We start from the raw sequence: 19,012 nt of genomic DNA, 5'->3' as shown, positions 1-19,012 counted from the left end.
GCCTGTCAGGCTTCCCTGTCCTTCACTATCTCCCGAAGTTTGCTCAAATTTGTGTCCATTGAGAGGCTTATGTCTCACCCACAGCATTTATGTTTAGTTGTTTTCTCTGCTTGGTGCTGTTTATCCAAATATCTTCAAATGTCACTACTTCTGTTTTTGACCAAATATCTCCATTTGAAGAGGAAATGCGGCTGAGAGGATTCAGATTTTTCCACTATCTCAGCCACCCATACAGTGACCCACAATCATGCATCTCTCTCTCTCTCTCTCTCTCACACACACACACATACTCCCAACCACACAAGCCCACAATATGACCCTCTATCCTCACAAAACCACTCAATCTTGATGCTACCTCTCCCTCACCGCATGCAGTCTCTCTTTCATTCAACTAACCCCTAAATGTAGTCACACTCGCAATCTCATCATGGTCTCATACTAGGACCCTCCTTTACCCACTCTCTCATGTGTCTGGACTTGTGAATTTCTCCCCTTTAAACTCCCGAGGCTGCTTTGGTCCCAGACACACTTTCGGGTTCTCTCTTCTGGTTCTCCAACACGTTCCTCAGCAGCTTTTCTCAAGGGTATCTGAGCGCTCCCAGATCAAAGCGTAACCTTGAGCCGCCTCCTGTGCATTTAGCTGAGGCCAGGCCCCGCCTCCGAGCCTAGGGAACGCAGTTTACCTTGGCCGAGTCCGTCCTGCCGTTGGCGAAGTCCTGGACTACATTTCCCGGGACGCCGTGGGGCTCACTATGTTGCAGAGTGAGCGCCAAAACCTGCGAGAGCCTCAACAGAAACTTGAGACGGGGCTGTGTCAAAGAAAAGTTGCACCAAACAAGTTATACACATAAGGAAAGCGTTATTAAAGACTATTGCAATAGGGAAGAGAGATTTACCTCAACTTGGTATATAACAGTCGCTCGGGGTTTATAGCCAGTGGACAGGGTGATGGAGTCAGTGGAGTCGGCTTGACTAAAGCTTGCTCATGGAATTCTTGTCAGTTGAGACTCGCGGAAGCCTCAGGTGCGCTGCCAGGTCCAGGTTCCTCGCCACGGGGAACTCAGGATAGCTTTTAGAGGCTCTCTCTAAATTGGAGATAGCTCTTAACAGCCTCTCGCTCTCGCTCTGTCGCGCTCTCTCTCTCTCTGGACTACATCTCCCAGAGGCCTCTAGGCCTGGTGCTCCCTCCCGCGAGAAGCAGACCTTCTCCTGAGGAGTGGGCGGGTTTTTCTGGCGGGTAGGGGCAAATAGCCTCTGGGTGCTGTGGGAGCTGCTGGGCTCTATTTGTTTCAAGTACAGTGGAGCGGTGCTGACCAGACAGACCTGAGGAATCATAGGTGAGATGGGTTGGAGCTGGGCGTGTCTGGAACCTCCGGCCTCTACGGGAGCCAGCCAGCTGGGAAGGGGAGATTGTGAGGAGTGTGTGTCTGATTGTGATTGTGTCTCTGTGTCTGTGTGACCCTGTACCAAACTGTAAAGGCGGGGAGGCGGGCTTGATTTGCAGTTATAATGGTGCATGTGTGATGGAGTTTAACTTTGTGACCGGGTGTGGCACTGTTTGTGAGTGTGAAGTTCTTTGACTGAGGTTGCAAAGCTGTGTATCCACTTTGTGTGTGTATTGATGAACATTTGCTGAGCGGTGGGCGTGGGGTGGCTTAACTGTGAGATTTCTAACTATTTCCCCTTGGGGGTGTGTTTGTGATATTGTTGGTGGGTAGGGTGCGTCTGAATTTGTTGTCATTGTGTCCCCATGATGGGTTGTCAATGGGAATGTGAGTACCTGGGGGTGCCTTTGACTGCGATCGTGACTGACTGTCCCCAGAGTGTGTATGATTGAGTGGCCCTCTGGGGTGCCTGAGTGCCCCGTGGTATGAGTGAGTTTCTATGATTATGTATCTATATAGCACTGTAGGTGTGGGCCGCCTTTGTCTGTGTCTTTGTGACTCCAGCGCTCTGTTCCCAGGAGTTGGAGCCCAGGGGCAGAGTCTGCCCAGAACTGCAAATGACCCTGTGCTTCTATCATGCTGGTATTGAGCAGGATGCACAAGCCTTTTCTGGGCTAATATCTGTAGGTGGTAGATTGACTTGGACTCCCAGAAGAACCTGATTTTTCCTGACTCCTTTCTCCCTCCCCAGCTCTGCTCTACTTGCACAGTCTTCCAGAGTGGAATAAAGAATGCCTGTTGACCATCCACAAGGCACCTGCAAGGTAGCTTATCATTTCCCCTTGTTTCCCGAAATCCTCTTTTCTTTGTCAAGATATGACTTGCTTTCCTTCTCTTGAAAATTTCTTGCCTGTCAGGTGACCTGATCCATGGAATTTTTTTCCTTTGAGAAATGTGATTTGCTCTAAACCCCAATCTACACACATGACTTTTTTCTTCCTAATTTGTCAAATGATTTAATTTTTCTTTAAGCTGTCTTAAAAAAATCTTTTTTATTATAAAAGTGAAATTATCTTTAATTACAAACATACAGCTATCCTCAATGAAGAAAATTAAATTTCCAGTTAAAACCAATGCTACCTTTTTATAGTATGTTTTATGTACACATATAAAATGTGGTTTTTAAAATTGAATTTATTTAGTATTTACCATTTGTAGTATACATTTTAACATAAAATTATATTTAAGTATTGAGAGGGTAACAGGCAGGAAGGCTAGGGTCCCCCAAGCAGAGGAAATAGACTGCAAATGTCAGACCTTTTTTTTCCTTCTCTGTACAAAATTAAAAGGAGGTTTCTTTTAAAATTCTGTGTTGCCATGACACCTGTTTCCACCTGAACTTAACTTTTCTCAAACCTTGAGCTAACTAATGTGTTTTTATTATGGAAATATTTTTCTTAAGCTATGTTTAATGAACTATGTATTTACATTAGACTCTGTCTTTTTTCAAGTCGTTTCCACCTAAGACTCAGAACCTATAATGGCTCAACAAAACAGTATGTTTTACTCAAGGAAATGTTCTCTTAAACTATGTTAACGAGACTATGTATTTGCTTGGAGCCCTGCCTTTCTTTAAGATTCATGTCAGTCATTTTATGGCCCAGGATGACTCACCCTGTGCCAGTGCTATCTCAAAAATTCATGTTGTGGGTGAATGGCCTGGTGCCACTCTCAGAGTTTTTAGACATTTCCTTTATCTAATTAGCAGCTTGCTAACAGGTATATTAGGGGGCAGTCTCTCTGCCCACTTCTGATGTCTATGTCAAAAGCTTTCTCTATCTGTTTTATACTTTAATAAAACTTTATTACACAAAAGCTCTGAGCTATCAAGCCTTGTCACTGGCCCCAGATCGAATTCCTATCCTCCGGAGGAGGCCAAGAATCCTGGCATCATTCATGGCTCATAGCAACATGAGCCTTTCATCTTTGGGGCTCTTCAAGTTTGGGACATATGGAACAGTACACAGTAACAGCATAGATCACAAATCTCTTGAAAGTCTATGATCCAACAGATTAGGTTAGTAGTTCTAATTCTCAGGAATTTATGAAATGGTCAAAGAGACTAGAAAGTCTGACTGAGAAAGGAGAGTTTGGTCTACATGCTTCATCCATCTCTGGCTGCTCCCCTGGAGGAGACATTGGGTGCCTCTTGACATTAGCAGGTTGGTATAATCCCCCAACAGGGTTTCTGCCATAAGCTGTGTGAGGTCACTGTGGAACTGCAGATTGGAACACAGCTCTTGGTTCACACATGTGTGTCTCTTTCAATCAGTCACACACACAAGCACACTGTAGAGCTAGTAAAGTATGGCAGAAAACGTGTTTGCTAGGAGAACAAAGAACTAGAGCTCCAAGCATCCTTATCTTGTCCTGAAGAATCACGGATGAGCCCCCAAGATGTCAAACATTTGACATGAATCTTGAAAAAAGACAGGTTTCTAAGCAAATATATAGTCTCATTAACATAGCTTAAGAGAACATTTCCATGAATAAAACATACTGGTTTGTTGAGCCATTATAGGTTCTGAGTCTTGGGTGGAAACGACTTGAAAAAAGATAGAGTCTAATGTAAATACATAGTTCATTAAACATAGCTTAAGAAAAACATTTCCATAATAAAAACACATCAGTTAGCTCAAGGTTTGAGAAAAGTTAAGTTCAGGTGGAACCAGATGTCGTCATGGCAACACAGAATTTTAAAAGAAACCTCCTTTTAATTTTGTACAAAGAAGGAAAAACAAAAGTCTGACACTTGCAGTCTATTTCCTCCACTTGGGGGTCCCTAGCCTTCCTGCCTGTTACCCTCTGCCAGGGTCTAGCCCCGGTGGATCCAGGGTAATTCGAAGGGGAGACAGAATCGGCATCCTAGGAAAAAACTTCTTTAATTACAGATATAGAGAGAGATTAGAAATGGATAGTGTAGTAGGAAATATTAGTGGAGAAAAAGAGGCTGAATAACTTGGTTTACATGGGATACCAATAAAACTCCAAGACAAGGAGTTTGCACCATCTATGTTGGGCCACTGGCGCCCATTTGAATATTGGAGGGTGCCCTGCCTTGGGCTCCCTCTCTCACGGATCTTAGAAGCCAGGGCAAGTAAGTAGACGTGGCGAGCACCCACGCTCCAGATGGGAATTCAGCCAGAAAAACAGGGAGCAAGAAAGAAACAATACAGGGGAATCAGTCTTTCCATAAACTGATCTGATTTCTTTATTTTTCAGGTTTGCTTATATACTTTTTGTTATACATAGGGATGAATACAGAGTCACGCGGAGGTCAGCAGACCTGACCCTTGTCAAAACCAGGTGCTTCATATAAAATTATACAAAGGTCTTATGGGTTTTACATCATCTTCTGGCCATGAGGCCTGCTGACATTTTATGGCCCTTTCTGATAACGGTCAGTCAACCAGAAAACTTACTTTTTCCAGGGGTGATTTTTTCTTAAACCAAGCGCCACCTTCCAAATGAAGTTGCATTCCTTTAGGGTGAGGGTGTAGTGGGTTACAATCAAGAAAGGAATTTACTTAGCCTAAGGTTTAACATGATTAATCTTAAAGGTTAATACTTATTTTTCCTATATGCTAGTTATATTCATTATAAGAGCAAGGAATATGGAGATTGAGCAGCAAATATTGGCTCAACAAATGAAAACCCTTCACCAATATAATTTCTAATCAATCTACTATACTATACTAATAATTTTCTAATTTCTCAAAAGAGTCTGTATATAGAAGGTTTAAAGCATCTCATGCCTCTCACGGTTGGGAGGCTGTAAACAATCACATGTGGCCGGATGAACCCGCTCAGGCAGGCTAGAGAACCTTCAGAGGAGTTTGTAAGTTGAAACACTCTTGTCACGCCCAGGAATTTTTATTAACTGGAACTGCAAGTTAACTCCTTCTCCGAGAGAGGTGGTGGTGGGGGAGAGCCCCCTGTAAAGTCAGAGGTGTAGGTGAGAGCATAAAACAGACTCTGGTTTTGGCGGTAGATGCTCGGGAACAGGGGGTTTCCTGAGGCTCGATCCCGCCTTTGCGTATGCTGAAGCCTCCTTCCTCATGACCTTTGCCATGGGTGGAGTTCCTCATGCTGGCTCCCAGCAACCCTCTCAGTATCTTCCCACATACTTTAATATTTGAAACATTTTTAGAGATGCATATTTATTTGAATGCCTATGTCTTCATTTTTTCAAATTATATATAGAAATGGCATTTGATACCCAGTTGTGCAAATAATTATAAACACCCATGTAAGGAATCAAGAAAAAGAATACAGCCATCTATAAAGCAGCCTCTGATATACTCCTCCACAGTCATAAACAATTATGCTCTTCTGGTGATAACCACTTGATCATTTCTTTGTCTTTCACTTAGAGCTTTGATATGAATTCCAAAATCATGTAAGTTAGTTTTTGTCCATTTTCTATCTTTGTATGAACAGACATTCTTTTGTCTTTTTTTTTCATTAAAAATATTTGTGAACTTCATTCATATTTCCCATAACTATAGTTCATTTTTTCAATTGCTCTATACACACTGTCTCACTGTATAATAGTATCGATTTACTAATCTGTTCTATTCTTCATGGACAATTGACTTGCTTACAGTTTTTGAATGTTATAAGCAATGTGACTGTGAATATTTTGTGCAGATATTTTGGTACATGTGTGCTTATATTTCTTTAATATGTAATAAAATTGTAATTCACTTGTTGAGGACTAGGGTTTGTACATCTTCAGTTTTACTGGACAATGCCAAACTGGTCTCTAAAGATACTGTGCAAGTTTTTTACTTGTATCAGCAGTAACAAAGATTCCTTTTGTTTATAGTCATGCCAGCTCTTGGCGCTGTCACACTTTAAAACTTTTGCCAATTAAATATCTAGTATTACCACATTTCACTGATATGCCTATATTATCAGTGAAATTGAACATCAGTTCTTGCCCACCTGTGTGCTTAGTCACTCAGTCATGTCCAATTCTTTGCAAACCCATGGACTGTAGCCCACCGGGCTCCTCTGTCCATGGGATTCTCCAGGCAAGAATACTGGAGTAGGATGCCATTCCCTTCTCTAAAGGATCTTCCTGACCCAGGGATCTAACACAGGTCTCCTGCACTGCAGGCAGATTCTTTATTGTATGAGCTACAGGAGATATCCCCTTTTGCAAAATATTTGTTCAGATATTTTGCCAGTTTTTAATTGGGTTGTTTTTCTCTGACTGATTTATAGCAATTGAATATATATATGTGTGTGTGTGTGTGTGTGTGTGTGTGTGTAATCTATATACATAATACATATATTATGTATCATTTGTATTTAGTTTGGGCTTCCCTTGTGGCTCAGTGGTAAATAATTCACCTTCCAATGCAGGAGATGCAGGAGATGTGGGTTCGATCTCTGAGTCGGGAAGATCTCCTGAAGGAGGAAATGGCAGCCCAGTCCAATATTTTTTCTGAGATAATCCCATGGACAGAGGAGCCTGGCAGGCTGCAGTCCATGAGGCTACAAAAGAGTTGGACTTGACTGAAGTCACTGGGCACACAAGCGTGCGTGCATATTTTAATTTACTGGCAGTTGCATATGTGACAAAAAATATCTTCTGCTCTGGCTTGGTTTTTCACTCTGCTGCCTTCTGGTGAGTAGAGGTTTTGGATTTCAATGTGATGAAATCTTTTTCGGTAGTTAGTGCTTTTTAAAGAAATTTTCTGCTACCTTGAGGTAATGAAGATTTTCTTGTGTTTGCTTCTAAAAGCTCCCTAGGTTTTTGCCTTAACATTTCTGTCTTTACACTTCGTGGAATTGATTAGTGTAGGGTAGGGATTCAATTTCATTTTATCCCCTAAGTGGGTATCCAGTTGCTCCAGTATCATTTATTGAAAAGTTCATCTTTTTTACACTGAGCTGCAGTGCCATTATAGTTACAAAGGTGGTGCTAGTGGTAAAGAACCTGCCTGCCAATGCAGGAGACGTAAGAGATGTGGGTTCTATCCTTGGGTTGGGAAGATCTTCTGGAAGAGGGTATGGGAACTCACTCCAGCACTCTTTGCCTGGAAAATCCCATGGACAAAGGAGCCTGGTGGGCTACAGTCCATAGGGTCGCAAAGAGTAGGACATGACTGAAGCAACTTAGCACACATTATGGCTACGTCTTGTTTCTGGACTTTATATTTTGTTCTATTGCTCTGTTTGTCTCCCCTCACAACAATACTATGCTATTAATATAGCTGTTAAGTATTCACTGTGACTTTGGAATATTTGGAGCAAATCCTCTTACCTTCTTGTTCCTTAAGAATATCTTGGCTGTTTGTGTTCTTTTCATATCCATATAAATTTTTGAAATAGCTTGGTTCCGCTCAAACATCTTTTGGGATTTGATTGGATTGCATTGTATCTATAATCATGTGAGTATAAATTTGAGAAGTCTTCTAATAATAACATTAACCTCTCAATTGATATTACATCTTCTACATGTTTTTCAGCAAGGTCTTGCTTATCTCCTAAAATAGTACTTGGCAAATAGGAAGAATTTAATCCATTGTATATAGTATTTCCCTTCTGCACTGACTGCCAGGAATTTGAGCACTTCACACGTGATCAATTATAGCATATCTTAGCCTGAGATTTGATATTGAGTACCTATGATATATGACCTTTGTGTATGATTTTTTTTCTTTTATTCTTAGCATCCTCAAATACATTTTTGAAGTGAGGGATATAAAAAGGAGATATAAACTTAGAATCAGATATGTATTGTTTAATATTTTTATTTTAATAACATTCAGATCCAATCAAGTCTGTTGTGCATGGTTCCTTTTACTGTTCTCCCTATATTATATTTATTTTTTAAATACCCTTTCCACTTCTCTTTCCCAATCTCCTCAAAACCTCCCCCCCTCCACAACTATCCTCCCTCTTTGCCATCTATTCTCAATATCACTTTAGTTTAAAAATAGACTCCATCAGAAAAAAAGAAACAAACCATCCCTCGGGGTTTTTTTTTGTTTTTTGGTTTTTTTTTTTTTGTAATTTACACTAGTCTCTGTAACATGGTGTAAAAATTATGGGCTCTAGTGTCAAATGTTGGAGAAGGCAATGGCACCCCACTCCAGTACTCTTGCCTGGAAAATCCCATGGACGGAGGAGCCTGGTAGGCTGCAGTCCATGGGGTTGCTGAGAGTTGGACATGACTCGGTGACTTCACTTTCACTTTTCACTTTCATGCATTGGAGAAGGAAATGGCAACCCACTCCAGTGTTCTTGCCTGGAGAATCCCAGGGATGGCGAAGCCTGGTGGGCTGCCATCTATGGGATCGCACAGAGTCGGACACGACTGAAGTGACTTAGCAGCAGCAGCAGCAGCAGTGTCAAATGTGGTCTCTGATCTCAGCTACACCACCTGTGAGCTGCTTAACCTGTGAATGAGAGGTTCTCATTCTCAATGTTGAGAATGAAAGATGTGTAAAACACTTGGTTGTTGTTCAGTTGCTAAGTCGTATCTGACTTTTTGCTACCCCATGGACTACAGCATGCCCAGCTTCCCTATCTTCACCATCTCCCAGAGTTTGCTTAAACTTGTGTCCATTGAGTCAGTGATGCCAATGGTACACTTGGTACACATCAGAAATTCAGTAAATATTAGCTTCCCTTTCCTTTATTTCCCATTCTTGGGATCTCTAAATCAATTATGGTATAAAGCAGTTGCCCAGAAGTCTTTGGGTAGGTCTTGAAGGATTTTTTTGTTGTTGTTGAGGTTAAATCAACATATAACATTATATTTGTTTCAGGTGTACAACGTAATGATTCAAATTTGTATATACAGTTGACCCTTAATGTGGGGGTTAGGAGCGCTGATTCTGTGTTAAAAAATCTTCATATAACTTATAGTTGGTCCTCCATATCCATGGTTCCTTTGTATCTGCATTCTCAGATTTAATCCACCACAGATCCTGTTCTGTTTAGTTCAGTTGCTCAGTTGTGTCTGACTCTTTGCAACACCATGGACTGCAGCACGCCCGGCCTCCCTGTCCTTCACCAACTCCCAGAGTTTACTCAAACTCACGTCCATCGAGTTGGTGATGCCATCCAACCATCTCATCCTCTGTTGTCTCCTTCTCCTACTGCCTTCAAGCTTTCCCAGCATCAAGGTCTTTTCCAGTGAGTCAGTTCTTTGCATCAGGTGGCCAGAGTATTGGAGTTTCAGCTTCAGCATCAGTCCTTCCAATGAATATTCAGCACTTATTTCCTTTAGGATGGACTAGTTGGATCTCCTTACAGTCCAAGGAACTCTGATCCTGTAGCATTGTAGTATTTACTACTGAAAAAGACACCACATATAAATGGAACTAGTCAGTTCAGACCTATGCTATTCAAGGGTCAACTGTATTATAAAGTGATCACCACAGGGAGTCTAATATCCATCAGTATACATAGTATAAAAATTGTGTTTTCTTATGACTTTTAAGATTTTCTCTCTTAGCAATTTTCAAATATGCAATACAGTAGTAACTATATGCCATACTATACATTGTATCACCAAGACTTATTTCATAACTGGAAGTTTGTACCTTTTGACTTCCTTTACCCATTCCCACTCTTGAGAGTCCCTTGGACTGTCACTCTCGACCCCATTTCTGGCAACCAACAGTGTGTTCTCTATATCTATGCACTTGGTTTTTATTTGTTTAAATTCTACATATAAGTGAGCTCATACAGTATTTTTCTTTCTCTGTCCTCCTTACTTCACTTAGCATAATAGTGGTACATTACGTTGTACATTGCCTACTTGTTAAACTATTTACATAGTTTGCATTATCAATTTGAATTTTTTAAAATGTATTTATCTGGTTACGTTGGGTCTCAGTTGCAGCATGCAGGATCTTCATTGCATCATGCAGGATCTTTCCTTGCAGCACACAGACATTCCAGTTACTGCTTGTGGTGTCCAGTTGTGGTGTGTGGGCTCAGTAGTCCAGTAGTTGCAGCACATGGGCTCTTTAGTTGTGGCGTAAGGGCTCCAGAGCACTTGGTAGTTGTGGCATGTGGACTTAATTGCTGCACAGCATGTGAGATCTTAGTTCCCTGACCAGGGATTGAATCCAAGTCCCCTGCACTACAAGGTGGAATCTTAACCACTGGACCACCAGGGAAGTCCCTATATATTTGAATTTTTAAAATTTATGTCTCTGTGCTTACTTGTGCCATGTTTTGATCATTTCTTTTCTTTTAAATCTTTGAATACCTGCTCAAATATATCACTATTCTGAATATAGCTGTATTTGCTATTCCTTTCATTACAAAAAAAATATTTATTACAACAAATTTGAAAACTATGGAGAAGCACAAACAAGTAACAGAAGTTATCTGTAATCCTGTCAATTAAAGACAACTGCTGTCAACACTTAGAATTGTTTTCTAAATGTGATCATATTCTGGCTACTGACTTATAACCCATCTTTATCATGCCAAAACACAATGTGAACAACTGTCCATGTTGTTATACATTTATCTTTACCATGAGTTGTAATGGCTGCATCATGTTACCATTTTACCCAGCTCCCTTTTTTAAACATGGTTTGCTTATAAATTATTGCCATTATAAACAATGAGCAGCTCTTAGGCTGAATGCTAGTGTTTTCCTTTTTAAATTTTATTTTTAGTTAAATGATAATTATAATATAACTAATAATTTTGTTATAAAAAATTTTGTGTTATGAAGGGCTTCATATCCATGTAACTACAATCCCCAGTCCTAGGAACCTACCCAGGCTCATCACTGCAAATGGTGACTGCAGCCATGAAATTAAAAGATGCTTGCCCCTTGGAAGAAGGCTATGACCAACCTATACAACGTATTAAAAAGCAGAGACATTAGCCAACAAAAGTCCGTCTAATCAAAGCTATGTTTTTTTCAGTAGTCATGTATGGATGTGAGAGTTGGACTATAAAGAAAGCTGAGCGCCAAAGAATCAATGCTTTTGAACTGTGGTGTTGCAGAAGACTCTTTTGAGTCCCTTGGACTGCAAGGAGATCCAACCAGTCAATCTTAAAGGAAATCAGTCCTGAATATTCATTGGAAGGACTGATGCTGAAGTTGAAACTCCCAATTCTTTGGCCACTTGATATGAAGAACTGACTCATTGGAAAAGACCCTGATGTTGGGAAAGACTGAAGTCAGGAGGAGAATGGGACGACAGAGGATGAGATGGTTGGATGGCATCACAGACTCGATGGCCATGAGTTTGAGTAAACTCTGGGAGTTGGTGAAGGACAGGGAAGCTTGGCATGCTACAGCCCATGGGGTCACGAAGAGTCAGACACGACTGAAAGACTTAACTGAGCTATCTACCCAAAGTACCCAAAGGTAGCTGCTGTTATCAATTAATTATTTATCCTATTAAAAATGTATATACATGAGTAATTCCTTTGTGGTCCAGTCATTAGGACTCTAAACTTTCTAACCACTGCAGGGCATCTAGGTTGATCCCTGGTTGAGGAACTAAGATCCCACATGCCTCAAGGCATGTCCCTTCCCAAAATGCATGCACATATAAATGTGTATGTGGTACTGTTTTTCATTGAAAAATATTTCTGTATAAAAAGAATTATAAGTACATCCTGCAAAATGTGGAAAGTAACTGCATTATAAGATTGGTCCAAGGATTGAGTTGGTTCATATAAAGCCCTTAAAACAGGGCCTAACCACTTAGTGTCATTTAGTAGTTAAGAAACCTATGACAAACCTAGACAGCATATTAAAAAGAGACATCACTTTGCCAACAAAGGTCCATAAAGTCAAAGCTGTGGTTTTTCCAGTAATCATGTACGGATATGAGAGTTGGACCATAAAGTAGCTGCTAAGTCACTTCAGTCGTGTCTGACTCTGTGCGACCCCATAGACGGCAGCCCACCAGGCTCCCCCGTCCTTGGGATTCTCCAGACAAGAAAACTGGAGTGGGTTGCCATTTCCTTCTCCAATGCATGAAAGTGAAAAGTGAAAGTGACATCGCTAAGTCGTGGACCCACAAGCTGCAGCTACTGAGCTGTTGTGCTGCAACTACTGAAGCCCACTTGACTAGAGCCGCTGCTGCACAACAAGGGAAGCCACTGCAGTGAGAAGCCTAGGCATTGCAACTAGAGAGTAGCCCTTGCTCAGCGCAATTACAGAAAGCTGGCACACAGCAACAAAGACCCAGTACAGCCAAAAAATAAATTAAAAAAAAAATTAAATACAAGATCATCTGATAATTCTAGTGTGCTGTCACAGTTGACAATGACTTAAGCTCATACAAGATGACTAGACAAACATTAAGATTTAATTGGTCTGGAGTGGGGTTCAAGTCTTAGAATATTTTTTTTTAAGCTATCCAATTGATTCTAATAGCAATCAGAATTCATAACCACTGGCTTAGACAAAGCATGATTCATTTTCTGGAGCTGGTGGAAAAAAATTCTTGTAGCAAAGTAGGAGAGGGATGATGTTGAAGGAGGCAATCAGTAATATCTGTCATACCTGTACTCTTGCCAGCAGTTAACATTATGAAACTACCATTGTTTGGTCGTTTTAATGGTGTTTTGGGACAATACCTAAAGGAAATAGCATACATATATGTTTAATCAGCAGTCTTCATATTCTTTTCAAAAGCAAGGTTTGAGTTTTCTGAATCTTACGTATTTTAACATTTTTATATTGTTTTTATCTTCATTAATTTTTTCCTGCCGTGTTTTGAGTTTCTTGCAGTGTTGAAATCAAATCAGTTTTTTTTTTTAAGAGTTTAATGTTATTAAATTTTCTTTTGAGGGGGATAGTTTTCCTGTGTCCAGGTTTTTTCTATGTATTACTCTCCTTTTCACTTTATTTCTAAGTATTTTATATTTCTATTTAGGCTCACATTAACATGAGAATTACTTAGGACTGTGTCTTACTTTGTTTTCAGTAACTTTTAAATTTTGATTAATTTAAATTTTTATTCAAATTGCAGAAAAGTTACAAGAATAATACAAAGTATTCTTGGATACTCTTTGCTTAGAATCACCAGCAGTTTACATTTTGTTCCATGTGTATTATCATTCCTGTGTGAATTTGCAGTTGTTCTGTGTCTCTATGTATGCATGCATCAGTTCAGTCGCTCAGTCGTGTCCGACCCTTTGCAACCCCATGAATCGCAGCACGCCAGGCCTCCCTGTCCATCACCAGCTCCCGGAGTTCACTCAGACTCATGTCCATAGAGTCACTGATGCCATCCAGCCATCTCATCCTCTGTCTTCCCCTTGTCCTCCTGCCCCCAATCCCTCCCAGCATCAGAGTTTTTTCCAATCAGTCAACTCTTTGCATGAGGTGGCCAAAGTACTGGAGTTTCAGCTTTAGCATCATTCCTTCCAAAGAAATCCCAGGGCTGATCTCCTTCAGAATGGACTGGTTGGATCTCCTTGCAGTCCGAGGGACTCTCAAGAGTCTTCTCCAACACCACAGTTCAAAAGCATCAATTCTTCGGCGCTCAGCCTTTTTCACAGTCCAATTTTCACATCCATGCTGCTGCTGCTGCTAAGTCACTTCAGTCGTGTCCAACTCTGTGCGACCCCGGAGACGGCAGCCCACCAGGCTCCCCCATCCCTGGGATTCTCCAGGCAAGAACACTGGAGTGGGTTGCCATTTCCTTCTCCAATGCATGAAAGTGAAAAGTGAAGTCGCTCAATCGTGTCTGACTCCTAGCGACCCCATGGACTGCAGCCTACCAGGCTCCTCCGTCCATGGGATTTGCCAGGCAAGAGTACTGGAGTAGGTTGCCATTGCTTCACATCCACACATGACCAAACACACACACACAAAATTGTATATTGACTATAATGCACTGTTGTTAAAATCTCTTATTTTAGTGACTATATTGTGGTTATGTTAGAGAATACTCTTGTCCCTAGGAAACAACACAGTGAAGTTGATTTTGTCTGTACTAATTAGTTGGTATTCGACTGTGAAGGAGAGCATTCCCTTATCACTCACTTATGTGTTCATTTGTTATATCACTATATATTTGTAGATTTTCATTTATTCAGTGTGTTATATAATGTGTTACCATTTATTTTGATACTCAAATTGTCCCAGATTTGGTCAATGGGAGTCTATTCAGGCTGGCTTCTTTGTACTTTTGATTTTCCTCATGATTCTTTGAGCATTTCCTCTCTTTCTGGCCCAAGATGTTACAGGCTTATTTCTATTTACTCTCCTGGCTCCAGCCTGAAGTAAGTAATTTTTCTAAATAGCCTGGTTTCTTGCTGTAAAGAATATTTAGAAACCAAGATCTGAGTGATGGGACTACAGTATTCAGTCTGGTCTGAATCCTGTTCCAGATTTGTATCTCCCTTCTCCAGTAGTTAAAAACCTGACTCTCATTATCCTCATTATATTTACTAATTTGTTCAATTCTATAATATAACATAGTTTTCAATTTCCTAACCTATACTACAGTAACTATCAAACCTACTAAATGGAGCTCAGTATTTGTTTATAGTTCTCTTCATCTTCAGAATAAGGGTACATAGTTAAAATACTGTCTTCAAATTTATTTGAATTCATTTCTTAATCCCCTCCTTCAGTGTGGCTGTGTTATTCATTTGAAATACTTTGAGGTTCATTTGTTCCTGTTTGTAATCTGTTTGATTTTTTAAATTAATTTTAATCCATTCTTGTTGATATATGAACATGGTTCCAGTTAGAGCAGTATCACTCTGCTCCTATGACCCTTGCTTTAGTGAATATTATGTGCTCAATTGTGTCCTCTCGTCTCTAATTCATATGTTGAAGCTCTAACTCCCCAGTGAGGACTGCATGCGTATATGCTAAGTCACTTCAGTCGTGTCTGACCCTTTGCAACCCTATGGACTGTAGCCCACCAGGCTCCTCTGTACATGGGATTTTCCAGGCAAGAATGCTGGAATACGTTGCCATGCCCTCCTCTAGGGGATCTTCCCAACCTAGGAATTGAACCCATGTCTCTTACATCTCCTGCATTGGCAGCCTGGTTGTTTACCACTGAAGCCCCAAGACATATTTAAACAAGCTTGTTGTTTGAGTAATGCAGAAAAAGACTGGAGCTGAAATATTTTTACCTCTGGGGACTTGAGTTGTTTATTTGTTCAAGGTCTTAATTGATGTCTCTGAATCCTTTTCCAATCACTTTTAGGTCTTCCAAAATGATAGCTACCAAACACGGTGGCATTATTTTATACAACTGTGTAAAAACATTATATGTGATTTCAGAATCATTTCAATAACCACTGATGTTCAGAGAACTCATCTATCTGCATCCTTCTTGTAATTTTCCACAAGTATCATATAACCTCCTATCTTATCATTCCTTTTCTGTGACTTTAGAACTAAACTCTCAATTACTCTGCTGTGGCCTTTGCAAGTCCCCTTTTTTGTTCTCCCAAGATTAACCTCATAGACTTTCTAAGTAAACATGGATTTTATCAAATGGCATAAACAAACTATATTCTAACTACAAAAGAATCTTCCTCCTTTATTGCTAATTCCAGACTTATTCAGTTCATTAATCTTTCATCAAGATGCTACTATATCTAGAGTAACTTTCTCTTCTGTCTCCTTCAGGGATGCAATTTATGACCATCTATCCTAGAAGTTTCCTTCCTAGTATAGTTACTTAAAGCTCTAAACAACCCTAAGAAATGAGTTAAATGACAATTATGCTCATTTTTAAATTTATTAGGATTATCCTCTAATAAAATTGGGGTGGGGCCTGGACATATTTATAATTATTTAGATCCTTACTTCTTTAGGTTGTTTTTATCTAAATCACTATTCAGGAATGATTGACTTAAACTGTTTTCCTAAATAAGTCTTTCACCTTCTAGTGTTTCTTCTCATTCCATTTCCTTATCTGTTTGTCTAGGTGTTCAATCATAAATGAGAACTGTATAAGCCACTTACTGTTTATGAAAATGAGTTTAAGTCTTTTCATATCTATTATAAAAGCTTAATTCTCCCAGAACACACACACACACAAAGTGAATGTTTTTATATTTTCTTTCAGACTCTGAATCAAAGTTGAGACCAAGAATAATATCTGAAAAAGGATATTTATGGAATAGAATCATCCTGGTGGGAGATAATGGAAAGACTTATAAAAAACAGCATTGCGTACTCACGTTTCAGAGGTGATTGGGAATGTAAAAGCCAGTTTGAGAGAAAACAGGAATCTCAGGAAGGACATTTCAGTCAAATGATATTTACTCCTGAAGACATGCCCACTTTCAATACCCAGCATCAGAGAATTCATCCTGATGAGAAACTCCTTGAATGTAAGGAATGTGGGAAGGATTTTAGTTTTGTATCAGTCCTTATTCGACATCAGCGAATTCATACTGGTGAGAAACCTTATGAATGTAAAGAATGTGGCAAGGCCTTTGGTAGTGGTGCAAATCTTGCTTACCATCAAAGAATTCATACTGGTGAAAAACCTTATGAATGTAATGAATGTGGGAAGGCCTTTGGTAGTGGCTCAAACCTTACTCACCATCAGCGAATTCACACTGGTGAGAAACCATATGAATGTAAGGAATGTGGGAAAGCCTTTAGTTTTGGATCAGGCCTTATTCGACATCAGATAATTCACAGTGGTGAAAAGCCTTATGAGTGTAAGGTATGTGGGAAGTCGTTTAGTTTTGAATCAGCCCTTACTCGGCATCACAGAATCCACACAGGTGAGAAACCTTATGAATGTAAGGATTGTGGAAAAGCCTTTGGCAGTGGTTCCAACCTTACTCAGCATCGAAGAGTTCACACTGGTGAGAAACCTTATGAATGTAAAGGATGTGGAATGGCCTTTAGTAGTGGTTCAGCCCTTACTCGGCATCAGAGAATTCATACCGGTGAGAAACCATATATATGTAATGAATGTGGGAAAGCATTTAGTTTTGGATCAGCCCTTACTCGACATCAAAGAATTCACACTGGTGAGAAACCTTATGTGTGTAAGGAATGTGGGAAGGCTTTCAATAGTGGCTCAGATCTCACTCAACATCAGAGAATTCACACTGGTGAGAAACCTTATGAGTGTAAGGAATGTGAGAAAGCCTTTAGAAGTGGTTCAAAACTTATTCAGCATCAAAGAATGCACACTGGTGAGAAACCCTATGAGTGTAAGGAATGTGGGAAGGCCTTTAGTAGTGGTTCAGACCTCACTCAACATCAGAGAATTCATACTGGTGAGAAGCCTTATGAATGTAAGGAATGTGGGAAGGCTTTCAGTAGTGGCTCAAAACTTATCCAACACCAGCTAATTCACACTGGTGAAAAACCCTATGAATGTAGAGAATGTAGAAAGTCCTTTAGTAGTGGCTCAGCTCTTAATCGGCACCAGAGAATACACACTGGTCAGAAACCCTATGAATGTAAGGAATGTGGGAAGACTTTTGGTACTGGCTCAACCTTTACTCAGCATCAGAGAATCCATACTGCTGAGAAGCTCTATGAATGTAAGGCATGTGGGAAAGCTTTGGGGAGGGGTTCAGAAATTCAGCAACATAAGAAAAATCATGCTGGTGAGAAGCTCTGTGAATTAGAAACTCCATAAAGTTGGAATTATATAGTTAAGGAAGCATACAATAAGAAAATTCATACTAGTGAGAATGCCCACAAATGTAAGTACATATACCTTACTTATACTTTACCAGTTAGTCAGTCTGAGAAAATTCATATATAAAAAAAATTATTTAAACCAATCTGAATAAAATATTAGAAGATTTTTATCTAAATTCATTCCTTCACTATTTTCAGAAAATTCATACTTGTTAATATTAAAAATTGAAAAATCTTTTATTGTATATTGCCTTTATTTTAAACATTGAAATTTATTCAGGGGCTAACCTTGCTACTTTGTTTTTAATGTTCTTATTTTTTTGTGTATTATACAGAATTGCTGATCCATTTCAAAATTATTTTAAATTATTATTGAGGGTCTAAATTTACCCTTTTTCTCTCTCCCCCATTTCTCATACTAATATCATTTATTCAATAACCATATCTATTTTTATATTTTTATTGTTTGATAGTACATTTTTATACATATAAAGCTTAAATATCACTTATTTGTTTTCAAATTTGCATATCTGCGTTTGTATCTGTTTTTCACGCTGTTTGTGTTAAGTTATGGTTACTTTTACATATCCTTTAATGTCTTATGGATATATACTTTTTGTTTTGAAAGGTTGTTTTATTTTTCTTTTATAAACTTTATACTATTCTTTTTGCAGAACAGTTTTCCTACATAAAAATGTAAATATGAGTTAAAAATAGATATAGTTATCTGTAATCTTACCAGTCATAGATAATCACTGTCAAATTTTTGGAGCAAACCCTTTAAGATTATATCTGGCATTGCTTTTGAAAGAAGTATGATCATGCTATAACCTTCTTTTAATATTCTTTCTCTGTAAATATATTGTTACAATTCCACTGGCATTAAAGTATTTACCTGTTTTTATCAAACCCTTATTTTTGTCAAATACAGAAAAAATTTTTCATCATAAAGAGTTACTTTGTTGGCCCCTTT

At 39.4% G+C, this 19,012-nt stretch overlaps 3 protein-coding genes across 4 annotated transcripts in view; 2 read left to right on the top strand and 1 right to left on the bottom strand.

Annotated features, from left to right (window-relative positions):
• The window catches only part of ZNF790 (zinc finger protein 790), a 20,920-nt gene extending 19,585 nt beyond the window's left edge, over nt 1–1,335 (bottom strand). The window contains 2 exon segments of the mRNA XM_060397845.1: nt 684–809; nt 1,009–1,335. Coding sequence (XP_060253828.1) covers nt 684–809; nt 1,009–1,335 — 453 coding nt within the window.
• LOC101108155 (zinc finger protein 420-like) overlaps nt 1,212–19,012 on the top strand; it is a 43,602-nt gene continuing 25,801 nt past the window's right edge. For both annotated transcript variants that reach the window (XM_060398517.1, XM_015099959.4), the window contains exons 1-2: nt 1,212–1,337; nt 2,137–2,209. The gene's annotated coding sequence lies outside the window, so the exon portion shown is untranslated. The remainder of the gene's footprint in view (nt 1,338–2,136; nt 2,210–19,012) is intronic.
• LOC132657752 (zinc finger protein 345) lies at nt 1,212–19,012 on the top strand. Its single transcript, XM_060398570.1, has 3 exons — nt 1,212–1,337; nt 2,137–2,209; nt 16,493–19,012. The coding sequence occupies exon 3, from the start codon at nt 16,571–16,573 to the stop codon at nt 18,032–18,034; it is 1,464 nt and encodes a 487-aa protein (XP_060254553.1). The 5' UTR covers nt 1,212–1,337; nt 2,137–2,209; nt 16,493–16,570; the 3' UTR covers nt 18,035–19,012.

The sequence above is a fragment of the Ovis aries genome, chromosome 14 (genome assembly GCF_016772045.2).
Source record: "Ovis aries strain OAR_USU_Benz2616 breed Rambouillet chromosome 14, ARS-UI_Ramb_v3.0, whole genome shotgun sequence".
In the NCBI taxonomy this organism is placed as follows: Eukaryota; Metazoa; Chordata; class Mammalia; order Artiodactyla; family Bovidae; genus Ovis; species Ovis aries.
This window is presented reverse-complemented; position numbering and strand designations above follow the sequence as displayed.